Raw genomic sequence first — 14,353 nt, 5'->3', positions numbered from 1 at the left:
GCCTTGCCAGAAAGTAAGGGGAAGCTTACAAGGCCTCTGGAAGGTTCTACGGCTGGCACATTAAACTCCATAATGCCCTATTGGCACAAGCAAGTCACAGGGCCAGCCCAAGTTCCAGGGATTGGGAGAGAAACTCTACTTCTTGATGGGAAGAGCAGTAGAATCATGTTTCAGCGGGCACAAAGGCTTGGGGGAATTTTGACAACCAACCATTCCTGCCACAAGCAGCAGAGAAGAGGCAGCCCCGGGCTTGGGCTGGCTTCCACTCCATCAGCCCCTGAGATTGAACGAGACAGTTTTCTACAGCTGCCTTATGTCTTTTTTTTTTTTTTTTAATTTATTTGAGAGAGAGCAAGCAGGGGAAGGGGCAGCAGGAGAGGGAGAGAGAATCTCAAGCAGACTCCCCCCTTAGCTTAGAGCCCGATGATGCGGGGCTCTATCTCAGGACCCAGAGATCATGACCTGAGCTGAAACCAAGAGTCAGACATTCAACCAACCGAGCCACCCCAGCGCCCCAAGCTGCCTTCTATCTTGACTGTACCCATGAGATTTTTGATTTATAATGATGACCTGAGTACTGACATGGAGAGGTTAATGCCACTGAAAATTTTTATTACTTATAATTCCCAAGAGAAGGGTGTCACACAGGGCCACGTGGGGAAGCACGACGTTCAGTGGGGAGGCAGAAGCAGGAGTGAGGGCAGAGCCTATACTAAGGTTTCTGCAGGAAAGGCAAGGCAGGGCAACTGACCAGCTGTGAGGTATAGGGGTGTCTCTAATGGTCTGGTACCTGGCCCTGGGATGATTTAGGGCAGGGCAAATATGGATTTTGTAAGGGTTAGGAAAAAGGAGGTGGTTGGGGGTATAGACACCAGATTGGTTGGTCTGCATATGAGAGACATATTCATAGGCAAAATTTCATGAGCTCTAGGAATTAGGATTAGAGGCAGTCTCTCCCAAGCTCCCTCTCCCCCACTCCCCCCAAGTCAAGATGTCAAACCATCATCAAATACAGAAAATAGAGAACATAATGAATACATCTCCCCACATTCTCACCCTTTCCGAGGGGGGGTGTGTGTTGTCTGGATCCCATGGGATTCCCACTTATATTGCATGTCTCAAAATACTTAAAACTGCATGATAAAGAGAAAAACATTGCATGATAAAAACTGAATGATCAAATATTGAGTATGCCATGATAACAGTCCTTTGAGGAAAATTTATAGCCACAGTATTTTTTATTCAAAGAGAGCTGAAAGTCAGGGGACAAAGGTCCACTTTTAAAAAGCTAGAAGCCCAAGGCCAGATGATTTTGCTGATGAATTCTACCAAACATTTAAAGAAGAACTAATGCCTATCCTTTTCAAACTCTTCCAAAAAATTCAAAGAGGAGGGAACACTCCCAAATTCATTTTAGGAAACCAGCGTTGCCCTGATACCAAAGTCAGCTAAGGATGATACAAGAAAACTACAAGCCAATATCCCTGATGAGCACAGATGCAAAAATTCTCAACCAAATATTAGCAAAGTGAATTCAATAGCTCATTAAAGGGATCATACACCATGATCAAGTGGGATTTACCCCTGAGATGACAGGATGGTTTAACATATGCAAATCAATAAACGTGACATATCTCATTAATAGAAAGATGAAAATCATATGAGCATCTCAATAGATGCAGGACAAGCATTTGACAAAATACCACGTCCTTTCATGATAAAAACCCCCAAAAAACTGGGTATAGGAGGAATATAACTCAACATAACAAAGGTCAGATAATTGCAAACCCACAGCTGGCATCATACTCAATGGTGAAAGATTGAAAACTTTTCCTCTAAGATCAGGAACAAGATAAGGATGCCCACTCCAACCACTCCCATGAAGCATAAGTGCTAGTCAGAGCACTTAGGAAAAAAGAAAAAAGAATAAAGACCTTCAAATCAGATAGGGGGACGTAAATTTATCTTTGTTTGCAAGTGACATGATTTTATTTTATTTCTCATTTTTTACTTTATTTTTTCAAGGATTTTATTCTTTTCCATTTTTTAAATTAATATATAATGTATTATTTGTCCCAGGGGCACAGGTCTGTGAATCGTCAGGCTTACACACGTCACAGCACTCACCATAGCACATACCTCCCCGAAGATTTTATTTTTAACCAATCTCTACACCCAGTGTGGGGCTTGAACTTACAACTGCAAGATCAGGAGTCACGTGCTTCAAGTGAGCCAGCCAGGTGCTCCAATGACGTGATTTTATATACAGAAAATGCTAACAACTCCACCAAAAAAATATTAGAACTAATCCCCAAATTTGGTAGTTAGAGCACACAAAATCAACATACAGAAATTAGGCGAGTTTCTCCTCACTGACAAATGATCTTTAACAGAAATAAAACAACTGCATTTGCAATTGCATAAAAAAATCAAGGAATAAGTTTAACAAAGGAGGTGAGAGACCTGTACACTGCAAACTACAAGACTTTGATGACAGAAACTGAACAAGACACAGATAAATGGCGAGATATTCTGTGGTTATGAACAGGAAGAATCAGCACTGTTATAGGGTCCATCCTACCCAGAGCCATCTATGGATTCAGTGCAAGCCCTAACAAAATCCCATGGCATTTTTCACAGGAATAGAAAAGGTTGCCCTAAAATGTGTCTGGGACCACAAAAGATCCTGAATAATCAAAGCCATCCTGAGAAGAATAGATATAAGGGAACACTAACATTTTTGTTAGCAACTTTTCTTCCAGTCTAAGGGTAGTTAACAATAAAAAGTTAAAATTATAAAAGAAGGGGAAGAACAATGTTGTTTCATAAGGTTGACAGTTTGGCATGGGAGAGACAAGGTCTCCTGGAGGTGGGGGGTGGTAGTGGTGGTGGAGTGTGTGTGTGTGTGTGTGTGTTTCCACCTAGGCTGTGTGCCCAAGGACCTACCTGCAGCCGAGGGGGCGGGGGAGGACACACTCAGTGGGGCGGGATGTCATTCCCACTACAAGGCTCCTCCCCATGGGAGTGTCCGAGTCAACACCAACGCGGCTCGGGTTCCCACGCTGGGCTCAGGCGCTGCTGGGAAGCAGACACCTGTCCCACTGGGATTCTGCTTTCAGTCGTCCTCCCCATCTGATTGCTGCCCGGCATGGGCCTCTGCTTGGCGCCTGCGCTGCTGCTGCTGCTGCTGCTGCTGCTGCTGGGTGAGTGGCTGCCTCCTCCCGCAGACCCATCTCTGGCCTCTCTGCTTGATCTTCAGGGACAGTGTGAGGGGGCAAGAGGACGGTCTGGAAAAACCTACAACCGCAGTGTGGGGCACAGGCAGAAGACCTGCATATGGGGTGTGCCTACGCCGCCATGCCACCTGCCACTCCCCACCCCCAAGTCCCATCTTGGTACCCGGTCCCAGAAACTTTCTTTTTCTTCTTGGGTCCCTTCTCCCACCTCTCTTACCCTTCCCCCATCTTCAGTCTTGGAGCTTCACATCTTGGTGGCACGTATCTGCTGTTCCCCCTGCTTGACTTCCCCTTCCCCAGCTGGGGCATCCCGGAGGGAGCCAGGTGGGGAGAATGGAATCTGACAATGGTATAAGGCTGAGGAGATACTGGAGCTGAGATGCGCTATTCTGAGGGTAAAGATGAGGCAAGGGTACTCCTGGCAGAGGGGAAACCTGTAAGCAAAGGAGCAGAGGTGGGACCAAGACCTTAGGTGACACTAAGTGCTGCTGTGTATGGCTGAAGCTGGGCATGTAAGGGGTTTGGCTGGGACGGAAAGGTAGAGTTTGTCTGCTGCTCCTGGAGTCCTGGAGTCCTGGAGGGGAAGGGGAGGGGAGAGGAGGGCTTCCCCCTCTCCTGTCTACCCTCTCCACATACCTACTCATCCTAAGCCCTTGGTATCTGTTCATCCTGCCTGCGGAATAGACATGCTGCAGCCACACCGAGAGTTGCCGTGGCTCCTGCCATCCAATCCATGGATCCTGAAAGAGGGGGCCAGGGCCAGATGGGGACCCTGCTCCCAGACCTGAAGCAGGAGTCACCTCCCTGCACACACTCAGTGAGAAGGATGCGGGGCCAGACTGGAAAACTTGTCCATGACTGTAGCGCTCCGAGGGGCTGAGAGCACGGAGAGGGGGAGCGGAAGTCTGGTTTTGGTGACCAAGGTCCTAGGAAGGGGCTGCCAAGTCCCTTCCTCTGAGACCCTCGCCTGGCCCCGAGCAGAGTGCCACCTGTCATGGACTATTGGGCCTTGTGGCTAAGGACAGAGCCCTGTGGCCTGACCAGAGGGTCTTCTCTGGAATTCACACCCAGGCAGCCTGGTCTAAATGGGCCCTCTGCTGCCCAGAGCCCTTTCAGGGAATCCCTCTTTTGCTTGGCTGGTGGAGAGTGGAGGGGCCAGGGGACGCCAGAGATGGGCCACACGGGAGATGGATGAGAAGGGAGCATCAGAAGGGAGCGGAAGGGCAAGACGGTAAGGGGCAGAAGGAGGCACCTGAGAAGTTCTGGAAGGTGGGAGACCCAGAAACCAATAGGAAGGAGAAGAAAGGAAGAAAGCTCAGCTGTGCCAGCGTGTCAAAAAGAGAAGGAGGAGGGGCCACTGTCCTCAACCCATTTTTGATAAATGTCCATTAGCCAAGTCCCCAAAAGCCTTGCTCTGTTTCCCACGTCAGCTGGGGCCTAGGAGAGTGGCAGAAGCCCCGCGGACCCCTCTTCAAATGGGTGTGGCCGTTCTGCGGAAGGAGTGGTGCCTGGGGAGGATGGGCTTCATTGTCTCAGGGAGGCCGGGCCGAGTCTCGGTGCGCCTGATCCACCCGTGACGTGTTGCTGGACTCCCTAGAGACGGGGGCCGCCCGTCCCGGCGACAGAGGGGCGGTCAGTGCCAGCCGGTCACGCCTTTGAGCCACACTCTGCGCTCCTCCAGTTCCGCGTGCCTCGCGTCTTCAGAGGGCGTGGCCGCGGGACGCGGGGGAAGCGCGCTGGTAAGGCCCCCGGAGAACTGCCGCTGTCCGCCGCTCCCTCAGGGTCCCCTGGCTCGGCCGGACGGAACCGATGCCTGGACGCGGCCGAGGCGTGTACGGCGGACGCGCGGTGCGAGCGGCTGCGCACCGAGTACGTGGCTCAGTGCCTGGGTCGGGTCGGGGCCGGAGGCTGCCCCCGCGCCCGCTGCCGCCGCGCCCTGCGCCGCTTCTTCGCCCGCGGGCCTCCCGCGCTCACCCACGCGCTGCTCTTCTGCCCGTGCGCCACCGCCGCGTGCGCCGAGCGCCGGCGCCAGACCTTCGTGCCAGCCTGCGCCTTCGCGGGGCCCGGGCCGGCGCCGCCCTCCTGCCTCGCACCCTTAGACGCCTGCGAACACAGCCGGATCTGCCGGTGCGGAGGGGGATGGGGCTACGTGGGATGGGGCGGAGGCGGGGTGGGGCTGTGTGGCAGGTGTGAATGGGCTGTGGGAGCAGGCGGGGAGGAGACTGGGGGGGACTGGGCGGGGCCTCCCGCTCACCGCTCCACCCCCCACCGTCGCGCCGAGCAGGCCCCGCCTCCTGGCCTTCCAGGCCTCCTGCTCGCCGGCCCCCAGCGCCCCCGACGGCTGCCTGCTGGATGAGGCCCCCCGCTGCCTGCGCGCCTACGCTGGCCTCGTGGGTACGCACTGCCGGGATCCGGGCGCTGACTGGGGTTCTCCCGGAGATGCCTCCGCCTGGGTGGGCCGATTACCCAGTCCTCGGGGTCCCAGCAGGCACCGCCATCACTCCCAACTATGTGGACAACGCGAGCGCGCGCGTGGCGCCTTGGTGCGACTGCGGAGCCAGCGGAAACCGGCGTGAGGAGTGCGAAGCCTTCCAGGGGCTCTTCACCAGGAACCGCTGCTTGGGTGAGGGGCCCGGGCGGGGCGGCACTGACCGCCCCTTCCCAGCTTGGGGCGGCGGGAGCTTATTTTAGCCGTGAGAAAACAGGTTGGTTGTTGGAGCACACCCTCTGTGCTGTCGACCTGCCCCTCGAGAAATCCGCGCCCAGTTATCTCCAGAGACCAGGTCATTCACAGACCAAAGTAGGATCTTAGGGATGTCTAGGCTGGTGACCCTGCAGGAGGGTAGGGGTGGGAGGAAACAGTCAAAACAAGTTTCCGAGTTCCTGGAATGGAACCAGGTGAAATTCCTGCCAGCGCCACTTCTGACGTGGTCCCACCCCCAGGTGATCTTGCGTTTTGGGTCTGAGTAAACTGGGTGGCCTGTAAACTGGGAAAGTCCGATACTGCCACTCACCCCAGAGTTAGCCAACTCTAAGCTTTTTTGTGCCCATCTGTAATATGGGGGTGGTAATCGTCACCCTTCCCTGTGAGGGTGACAATTTGTAAGGCCTTGTCATGCACCTTCCATTCCAGAAGCCAATCCTTGCAGATATCCTATCTTCCCAACCCACCGCAGGAAGTCAGAGGTCTCTGTTTGTCCCAGAGGACCTGGGCCTGGGGCTGGGGTTTCCTAGCCTAGCCCATCCTGGCCCCCTTCCTCCACAGATGGTGCCATACAGGCCTTTGACAGTGGGTGGCCTCCAATCCTGCAGGACCAGCCAGATGTCCACCAGGACCCTGAGCACAGTCTCCTGCAAGTAGGTGTAGGGAGGGGATGGTGAGCTGGCAGCCCCTGGCCTGGCTCCTTCCACACATTTCCATTCCAGGTGGGCTTGGATGGTGGCATGAATGGCCTGGGCTGGAGGTGGTGAAGGCAGAGAGCAGAACCCAGCTTCTGCCTCAAGTGCACATTCTGGTCCCACCCCCAAGGTGTCTTCGGCAGATGGGCTCCTGGTGGGGGAATCCCTGCTTTCCATGCTGTTTATACTGGCTCTGCAGCCTCTGCTCTGATTAGGACAGCCAACCTTGGACAACAACATCATACTGACGGCCATACTGCTTGGGATATAGGGCCCCATCTGCACCCTCTTGCCCCCTGAAAGTGGACTGGCTTGCCTCCCAAGCTGGCCCCAGTGCTCTTGCACTGCTGCCCTTTTTAGGTCTGGACACCCTATGTGCCTGTCCCCTAGAGTAAGGGATGTGGGGCTGAGGGCCTGATGCAAAGCCCCTAGTTTCCTTCCAGTGGTTTTCTTGGTTGTAGGTCCCTCTGTCCTCTGGCCTTGGAAGAGTCGGGTTCTCCCACAGGGTAGGGATGGGAGGGGGTCACCTTTGTAGCTAAGGCCTCAGTGGGGCCCCGGATCACCCAAAAGTCAGAAACCATCCAAATTCCAAGAATTTTAAGAGATTTTTACCAGCTTCCCCAAAGAGAACATGCCCTAAGGAGTACATCTGGACAGACTCACAGGTAAACTTTTTTATTTTTTTAAACACTGCAGCCTTTCATGGCACCCTCCCAGGGAGGCACCACCTATCATGATATACACCTAGGCCCCATCGACTAATGTTAGTAAGGTTCTTCCCAACCACGATATGCTGCTTGGTGGGCACCACCTGGAGTGAGACTCCAGTCCCCGGCATTGCACTGGTCATGTCGCCATCTTCTCTGTGGTTTAACCTAGCACTATGAATGGCAACCATAGCTCAATAAACCTGGATGCAGTGAGACTGGCCTTGCTTTCCTGTGATCTGTCCTGGGATCCTGGAGACCAAGTCTGCTACAGGCTGGTATCCCTCTTCGGGCCTATGTGACCTCAGATGGTATCAGAACCAATCTGGGCTACCTCTGCTCACCTGCAGATGCCAAACTGAATCAACTATTAGATTCTAGTGGCAGAGATTTTTGTTGCTTTGTCTTCTCTGCTAGTATTCGGATTCAGAAACTACGCTTCCCAGCCTCCCTTGCAGCCAGGAGGTGGTTATGGGACACAGTCCTGGTCAAAAGTGGAAATCACAGATGAGGCTTCCAGGAGAGTTCTTGAAACAGGAGCAGACTTGTTGACTGGACCCCTCAGGCTTTAGCCTTCTCTCCCTTCTTCTTGCCCAGAACTTGGTGGCCATGTCTGGGGACATGGGAGCCATTTTGAAAATGGAGTCACATGACATTGTGGAGCCACTGTCCCAGCCCCCATCTGCCTCCCACTAGACTCTTCACTGTATGAGAGAAATAATACCTTTAGTTTGTTGAAGCCAGTTTCTCCAAAGACATCTGTCATTTGCAGCCAAACATACTTTCTGATTGTTCCACTGTCACTTCCGGGGTGCCAGGGAGCCCTGGGATCACTTAGGAGATTCCTGCCTCAGTGTACACAGAGCCCAGGCCTGACAGACACTTTAGAGTGGTCATTTTGTCATGGTTGTTGTTGCTGTTTATTTCCATACATTCTGCCTGCTTCTGTCCATGTGGAGAGTCGAATTCTTTCCTGGAGTCCAGGGAAGTGTCTCATAAGGTTTTCACAAGCACTTATGTGTGGCTGGTGTGGGTGAGCATGTGCCAGGGGCATTGTGTTGATCTGCGGTACTGTGAAAGTGTTCGGGGAGGAGAAGGCAGAATGATGGGGGCTGAGTATGAAGTCTTCTCCCCACTTCCTTCTTTCTCAAGAGCTTGGAGACACTGATGAGTGAAGGGTTACAGAGTCTCTGAGCCGCTCCTTCTCAAAGCTGGTTGACGCTTGTCAGGGGCGTGAAACCCATGTGGGCCATGTTGTTGGCGCCTTGCTCAGAGACCAATCTGGGCAGGTTGGGTGCTGGGGAGGTCGGGTGCTGACACAGCTCAGAGCTTTCCCCCCACTCTAGAAGAAATGCCTATAAAGTTCTCTGGTCCTGAGGTAGTCTTCAGCCATGGGGCGGAGGGACACTCCTCTGCACCATTCATGCTCCCGAGCTCCTTGTGGGATTGGGCTGAAGCTAGATCCCAGCTGAGACCACAGCCTTGCCTAGCACACCTTCCCCTGCCTGCTCCTGCCTCCCTCAGAGGTTCCCCTGAGGGCACTCCCTCTCCTAAACCATGGCCTGTGAATTCCTGTCTTAGGCTCAGTTTCTGGAAAACCTGACTTTAGACACAAGGCTTCAGTGCAGATCACACCCAAGCCCAGGCCTGGGGCTGTCCGGACCAGAACAAGAGCCACTGGCTCTGAGACTCTGTATTTAGCGCTCAGAACAAACCCACAGACACCACATGCGGTGGCAATCCACCAGCCTTGCAGCTGCAGCCAGTAATCTCCTCGGAACCCAGCACCAATCCGACCTGCTGGGGTATGCCCCTGAGCAGCCCGGGCTTCCGGCACAGCTGTGTCCAGGGTTCAAGTGATGGTGCCCCGTTGGCCTGATGGCTTCCCTCTGTGGCCACGAAGGCTCTCCCTGCAGGATGCATTAGAGTGTCATCTGCAGTTGCAGACGGTGCTCTCTCCTTTTAGGGATCTCTGCAGAGAAAGGCCCCTCTCGTTCCCATCATCCACGAACTGAGGCAGGACCCAGGGAGGCCCAGTGTGGGTTTTTTTGTTTTTGTTTTTTTTTTAAGATTTTATTTATTTATTTGACAGACAGAGATCACAAGTAGGCAGAGAGGCAGGCAGAGAGAGAGGGAGAAGCAGGCTCCCCGCTGAGCAGAGAGCCTGATGCGGGGCTCGATCCCAGGACCCTGAGATCATGACCTGAGCCAAAGGCAGCGGCTTAATCCACTGAGCCACCCAGGCGCCCCCCAGTGTGGGTTTTAAGCCTTTTCCAGGCAGCCCGCAAAGATCACACGCAATGGGAAGGACAGTTCTCCAGAGGAAGAGGAGGAGGGGTGCTGGGCAGAGGGAAGCTCAGAGTCCAGCCTCCTCTCACTTCACGGAGAAGGAATGTTCTCGACTCTTTTCACCTGCATGGGAAAGGACACCTGTGTGTGGCCTGGGGAGAAACAGGCTATTTATGTGTGCTGGGAGCTGCAACTCGGAGAGAAAGCTGCCCACCATGATGGTGCGGTGGCCCAGATGAAGAATTACGTTATCTTCTAAATGACGGACCACATGTGTGAGTGTGTTTAATTCTAGCACTACATTTTTAAAAAGTTATTTATTTATTTAAGGAATCTCTGTACCCCAAGTGGGGCTCAAACTCACGACCCCAAGATCAAGGGTTGCGTCCTCTACCCACTGAGCCAGCCAGGCGCTCCCATCACTTCATTTTTCTTACTCCAATAAGTAGAGTAAATTATACCTTTTGAAAGATTATGAACATGAAAAAAGAGCAGAACCTTATTGAAAACAGTGGCCCTGGGACGCCTGGGTGGCTCAGTTGGTTAAGCAGCTGCCTTCGGCTCAGGTCATGATCCCAGCGTCCTGGGATCGAGTCCCACATCAGGCTCCTTTGCTCGGCAGGGAGCCTGCTTCTCCCTCTGCCTGCCACTCTGTCTGCTTGTGCTCACTCTCACTCCTCTCTCTCTCTCTCTCTCTCTCTCTCTGACAAATAAATAAATAAATAAATCTTTAAAAAAAAAAAAAAAAAAAGAAAAAGAAAACAGTGGCCCTCTTCCAATAGCAGCTGGCGGTCTCCCTTCGGTACTTCTCTCCAACTCGGGCTCGGGCTTTAACGAAATGGAGTCGCTTTATCATCAGACAGTGTGTTGTGGAAAGGAGGCTTCCTTGTTGGGAGCAGGGGGAAAAGGAAAGGTCTCCAGACTCCTGCTGCCTGGCTCTCTGTTCTTCCCCCGAGTGAACATTCTCACGTGGGAGGCTTAGGGCTATTTGGGGTGAGGACCTGGGCAGCTCTGAAGACAGAAGCCAAGAGGAGGGGACCAGGCACCATGGCGTACAGAGGCTACCATCTGGCCACCCCTGGGCCCACTGACTTTCCAAGGGTTTTGTTGCTGGAATGGGCTGAATGGGGGCCCCAAAGCTATGTCCACATCCTAAGCCCTGGAACCTAGGACTGTTACCTTAGATGCCTGTAAAAGAGTAAACATTAACTAATATAGCAAAAGATGTGACTAAGAATCCGGACAGGAGGGGCTTGGATTATCTGAGCAGGCCCTAAATGCAGTCACGTGCATCCTTATAAGAGAGGCAGGGGGAGATTGGATAGACGATATGAAGACAGAGCAGAGCTGGGAGAGCCGGCGGCCACCAGAAGTAGAAGAGGCCGGGAATGGGTTCTTTCCAGAGCTCCTGGAGGCGGTGCAGATCCGTCAACACTGAGATTCCGGACTTTTGGCCTCCAGAACTGTGAGAATGAAATTCTGTTTTAAGCCCCCAAGGTTGCCCAAGGTTGGGGAATTTGTTACAGCAATTCCAGGAAACCAAGAGTCGTCGGAGTTCAGTTTCCATCACTTCCACCTGAAGGGGTCTGCCTCATACACAGTGTTCAATCTGGCCAGACCACCTCAAGGCTGAGTCCCACTGTGACCCTCATGACCAGGAATGGGTCCTGTTCTGTTGGTCCACATCTGAGTGTTGGCCTCCATGTGCTTCCAGATAGCCCACTGGCTGTCACTCTCTCGCGTGCCCTCGGGGAGACTGTGGCCCTGGCGTCATCCCCGTGACTGGGCCTCTGCTAGCTACTGTCAACACTGAGCCTCTAGCTGGCAGGTGACTGGGGGAGGGGGAGAAGGTCAGGCAGAAGGGCAGGTGCTAGACGCATTCATGGATTTATTGGTGGAAACTTCACGGCTCATGAATGTCCACTCTGGCTTGGGGCCTGTTTTCTAAGTGCAAGGATGATAGGGAATCTGTTTGTTGTCCCCGTCCTGCCCTCTCGGCCCCCTGGCTGTCAGGCAGGACCAAACTCCCAGCAGCAGCTCACTTTTAGAGGACATGTGGACATTGTTAGCTTAGATTTCCAGAGTAGCAGGAGGATGGGGGCCTTGTGGGGTTTCAGGAGACATCCCCCAGCTGCACAGCAACTTGCCAACAAGCCCCGCATGTGTGTGACAGGAGACAGAGCCAAGGCCATCTTGCTGGCCCACAGGCCCTGGAAGGCCGGAGTTGAAGAATGTCTCGGGAAGCTGTTCTCCAAGAACATGTCACCCCACCCTCAAAGGAGCCTCCAGCCCGAGGCAGACGATCCAGAGAGAACAATTAAGATGAGTATACACCAGAGCAAAATACACAACCTCAGAAGCTGAGCCCACAAGGGGTCAGGATTAAACAAACAAGGAAGGACCTACTGGGTGTGCAAATGGACCCCGAGCCAGGCTGTCCCCAGCTCCCCACGTGGGACATCAGGACGTTGCATAGGGCTAGCAGGTCTTCCGGTCTGGTCCCTTTCTTGTGTTGGTGACACAGGATGGGAGAGCATTCCTGTCACTAACATGGGGCAGCAGGGTGTGTCTGCTCATATCCAACCCGCCCGTGTGTGTGTGGCGGGGGCGGGGGGTGGCTGGGGACTCAGACACCAGGAAGGACAGTGCCATTGGTGACAGCATTTTCCAAAATGATGACCAGTTCTGGGTGAAGTTCTGAAGAAAAAGTTTGGCCTTCCTCCAATTTACACCATAGCTGCCTTTCTGGAAAACTGGCTCTCGAACCAGCTCTCAAATCCTTGTGTTTGTAATGGGGTTGGGTTCCACACTTAGGAACCGATGTTCTCATCTATACAAATACCCAGCAAGACGTTTTAAAATCGAGTGGGAGGTGGGTCAGTTCTTGGTTGGGTGGGACAATCGTGTGTGTCACAGGATGACCATCTTCAGGCTCACCCTCTAAATCACAGCAGCTCCTCCCCATGCAATGCAATAACCAAATGGCCCCTACCTGTTCCCCAGATGTCCCAAGATGGGGCACTCGAGAACTATGCCCCGCAGGCCTGGGCCAGGCCCAACTCCCAACACTGCTAGGGTAACCCACTTTGCTTTAGCCACTCTGGCCGCTTTGGACCAGCTCAGACCAGCAGGCATGCCCTACCTCTAGGTCTTTGCACCTGCTGCCCCTCCATTTCTGATTGCCCTTGTTCCGAACATCCATGTGCCAGCTCCCACCTCTATTCAGCTCTCTGCTCAGCTGTCACCTGTCAGGATGGCCCTCCCCTGTCCCACTAAGTAAAGGAGCCACCCCTCCTCCACCCCACATTTTCTGCCCCCTACTGCATCTGTACTTTCACAGAACTTATCGTCTGATGTTGTACCCATTACCTGCTCCCTAACTGCCTTGTATACTCCACGAGGACAGGGATTTTTGTGTGTTTCGTTCACTGAATTCCCTGGTCCTGAAGGACACGCTCACGCAGGAAGGAGGAGGACAGCAGACGTGTAGCAATTCTGAACTCCTTTGGGGCCCTGCGGCGTGTGCCCTTAGACACAGCCTGCACAACCATCTCTAGCCTGAGCATGGTTCTAATGGAGGCTTCCTCAACAGGCACAGCGTTGGTTGGTTACATTTTTAAAGGTCAGACTAATGGTTTCTTTGGCAACATCATTCCCTCCAAAACCTACACTTTTTTTTTTTTTTAAAGATTTATTTTAGAGAAAGCAAGCAGGGAGAGGGGCAGAGAAGAGAAAGAGAGAGAGAAACAGACTCCTGGCTGAGCACAGAGCCTGACTCGGGCCTTGATCTCACCATCCTGAGATCATAAGCTGAGCTGAAATCAAGAGTCAGATACTTAACTGACTGAGCCATCCAGGAGTCCCCCAAACCTACACTTAAAAAAAAAAAAGATTTTATTTATTTGACAGAGACAGTGAGAGAGGGAACACAATTAGGAGGAGTGGGAGAGGGAGAAGCAGGCTTCCTGCTGAGTGGGGAGCCCAATGCAGGGCCCCATCCCAGGACCCTGGGATCATGACCTGAGCGAAAGGCAGATGCTTAACGACTGAGCCATTCAGCAACCCCCACCCCAACTTTTTATTTATTTCCCAGGCAGGTCTAGGGTCAGTGATGACATTCCTGACTCCTGGACGCCGTTCTCAAGTTGGCTTTATAGCTTTGCTTCCTTCTGGTCTCTCCCCCAAGATGCCGGCTTTGAGGTTCTGAGTCCCAGGCGGGAAGACCACACCCTTTACCTTCTTCTCACCCTGGGAGGCCAGGGCTTACTGGGTCTCGGTGGATCGTGAGCGCCTCTTAGTGTTTGGAGACCAGAGGCAAGAGGAGTTGGCTTTTTCCAGCCCTGCGGGACCCTGGATTTCAGGATCCTCTATCCCTTCCCCTTCAGCTTGTAAAGTGGCTAATTCCTTCTGGAAGTCAACTCCTCCTTGTGCCTTGCCAAGAGCAGCTGATAATAATCAACGCATGCCACATTCTGGGGTTGCTTTTCTCTTCTTTTCCTTTCTTTCTTTTCTTTTTTGACCTTCTTCCCTCTGTGCTAAAAAGTCAGCAGACACATAGGTTGCTTTCCAAGTTGTCGAGCTGGAACAGCCCACCAGACGTTTTGCCCCTGCCTGTCAGGGATCCCAGCTGCTCTGCTGCTGCCATCTGTTTGCTCCCTGCCTGCCACCTGGCCACAACCGAAGGCAAAGCCCTGCGTTTTAGGTTTCCGTGATGGTTGCGCT

General features: G+C 53.1%; 1 protein-coding gene across 1 annotated transcript; it reads left to right on the top strand.

Moving 5' to 3' along the window:
- Positions 1-3,148: 3,148 nt before the first annotated feature.
- Positions 3,149-6,846, top strand: GFRA4 (GDNF family receptor alpha 4; the record flags this gene model as incomplete). Its single annotated transcript, XM_080813613.1, is given in 6 exon segments — positions 3,149-3,203; positions 5,018-5,363; positions 5,521-5,659; positions 5,661-5,859; positions 6,502-6,593; positions 6,766-6,846. Coding segments are annotated over 6 exon segments (912 nt in total).
- Positions 6,847-14,353: the final 7,507 nt, after the last annotated feature.

Source organism: Martes martes (assembly GCF_963455335.1).
Source record: "Martes martes genome assembly, chromosome: 9".
In the NCBI taxonomy this organism is placed as follows: Eukaryota; Metazoa; Chordata; class Mammalia; order Carnivora; family Mustelidae; genus Martes; species Martes martes.
The sequence above is the reverse complement of the archived record's forward strand: the minus strand, read 5'-3'. Positions and strand labels throughout refer to the sequence as shown.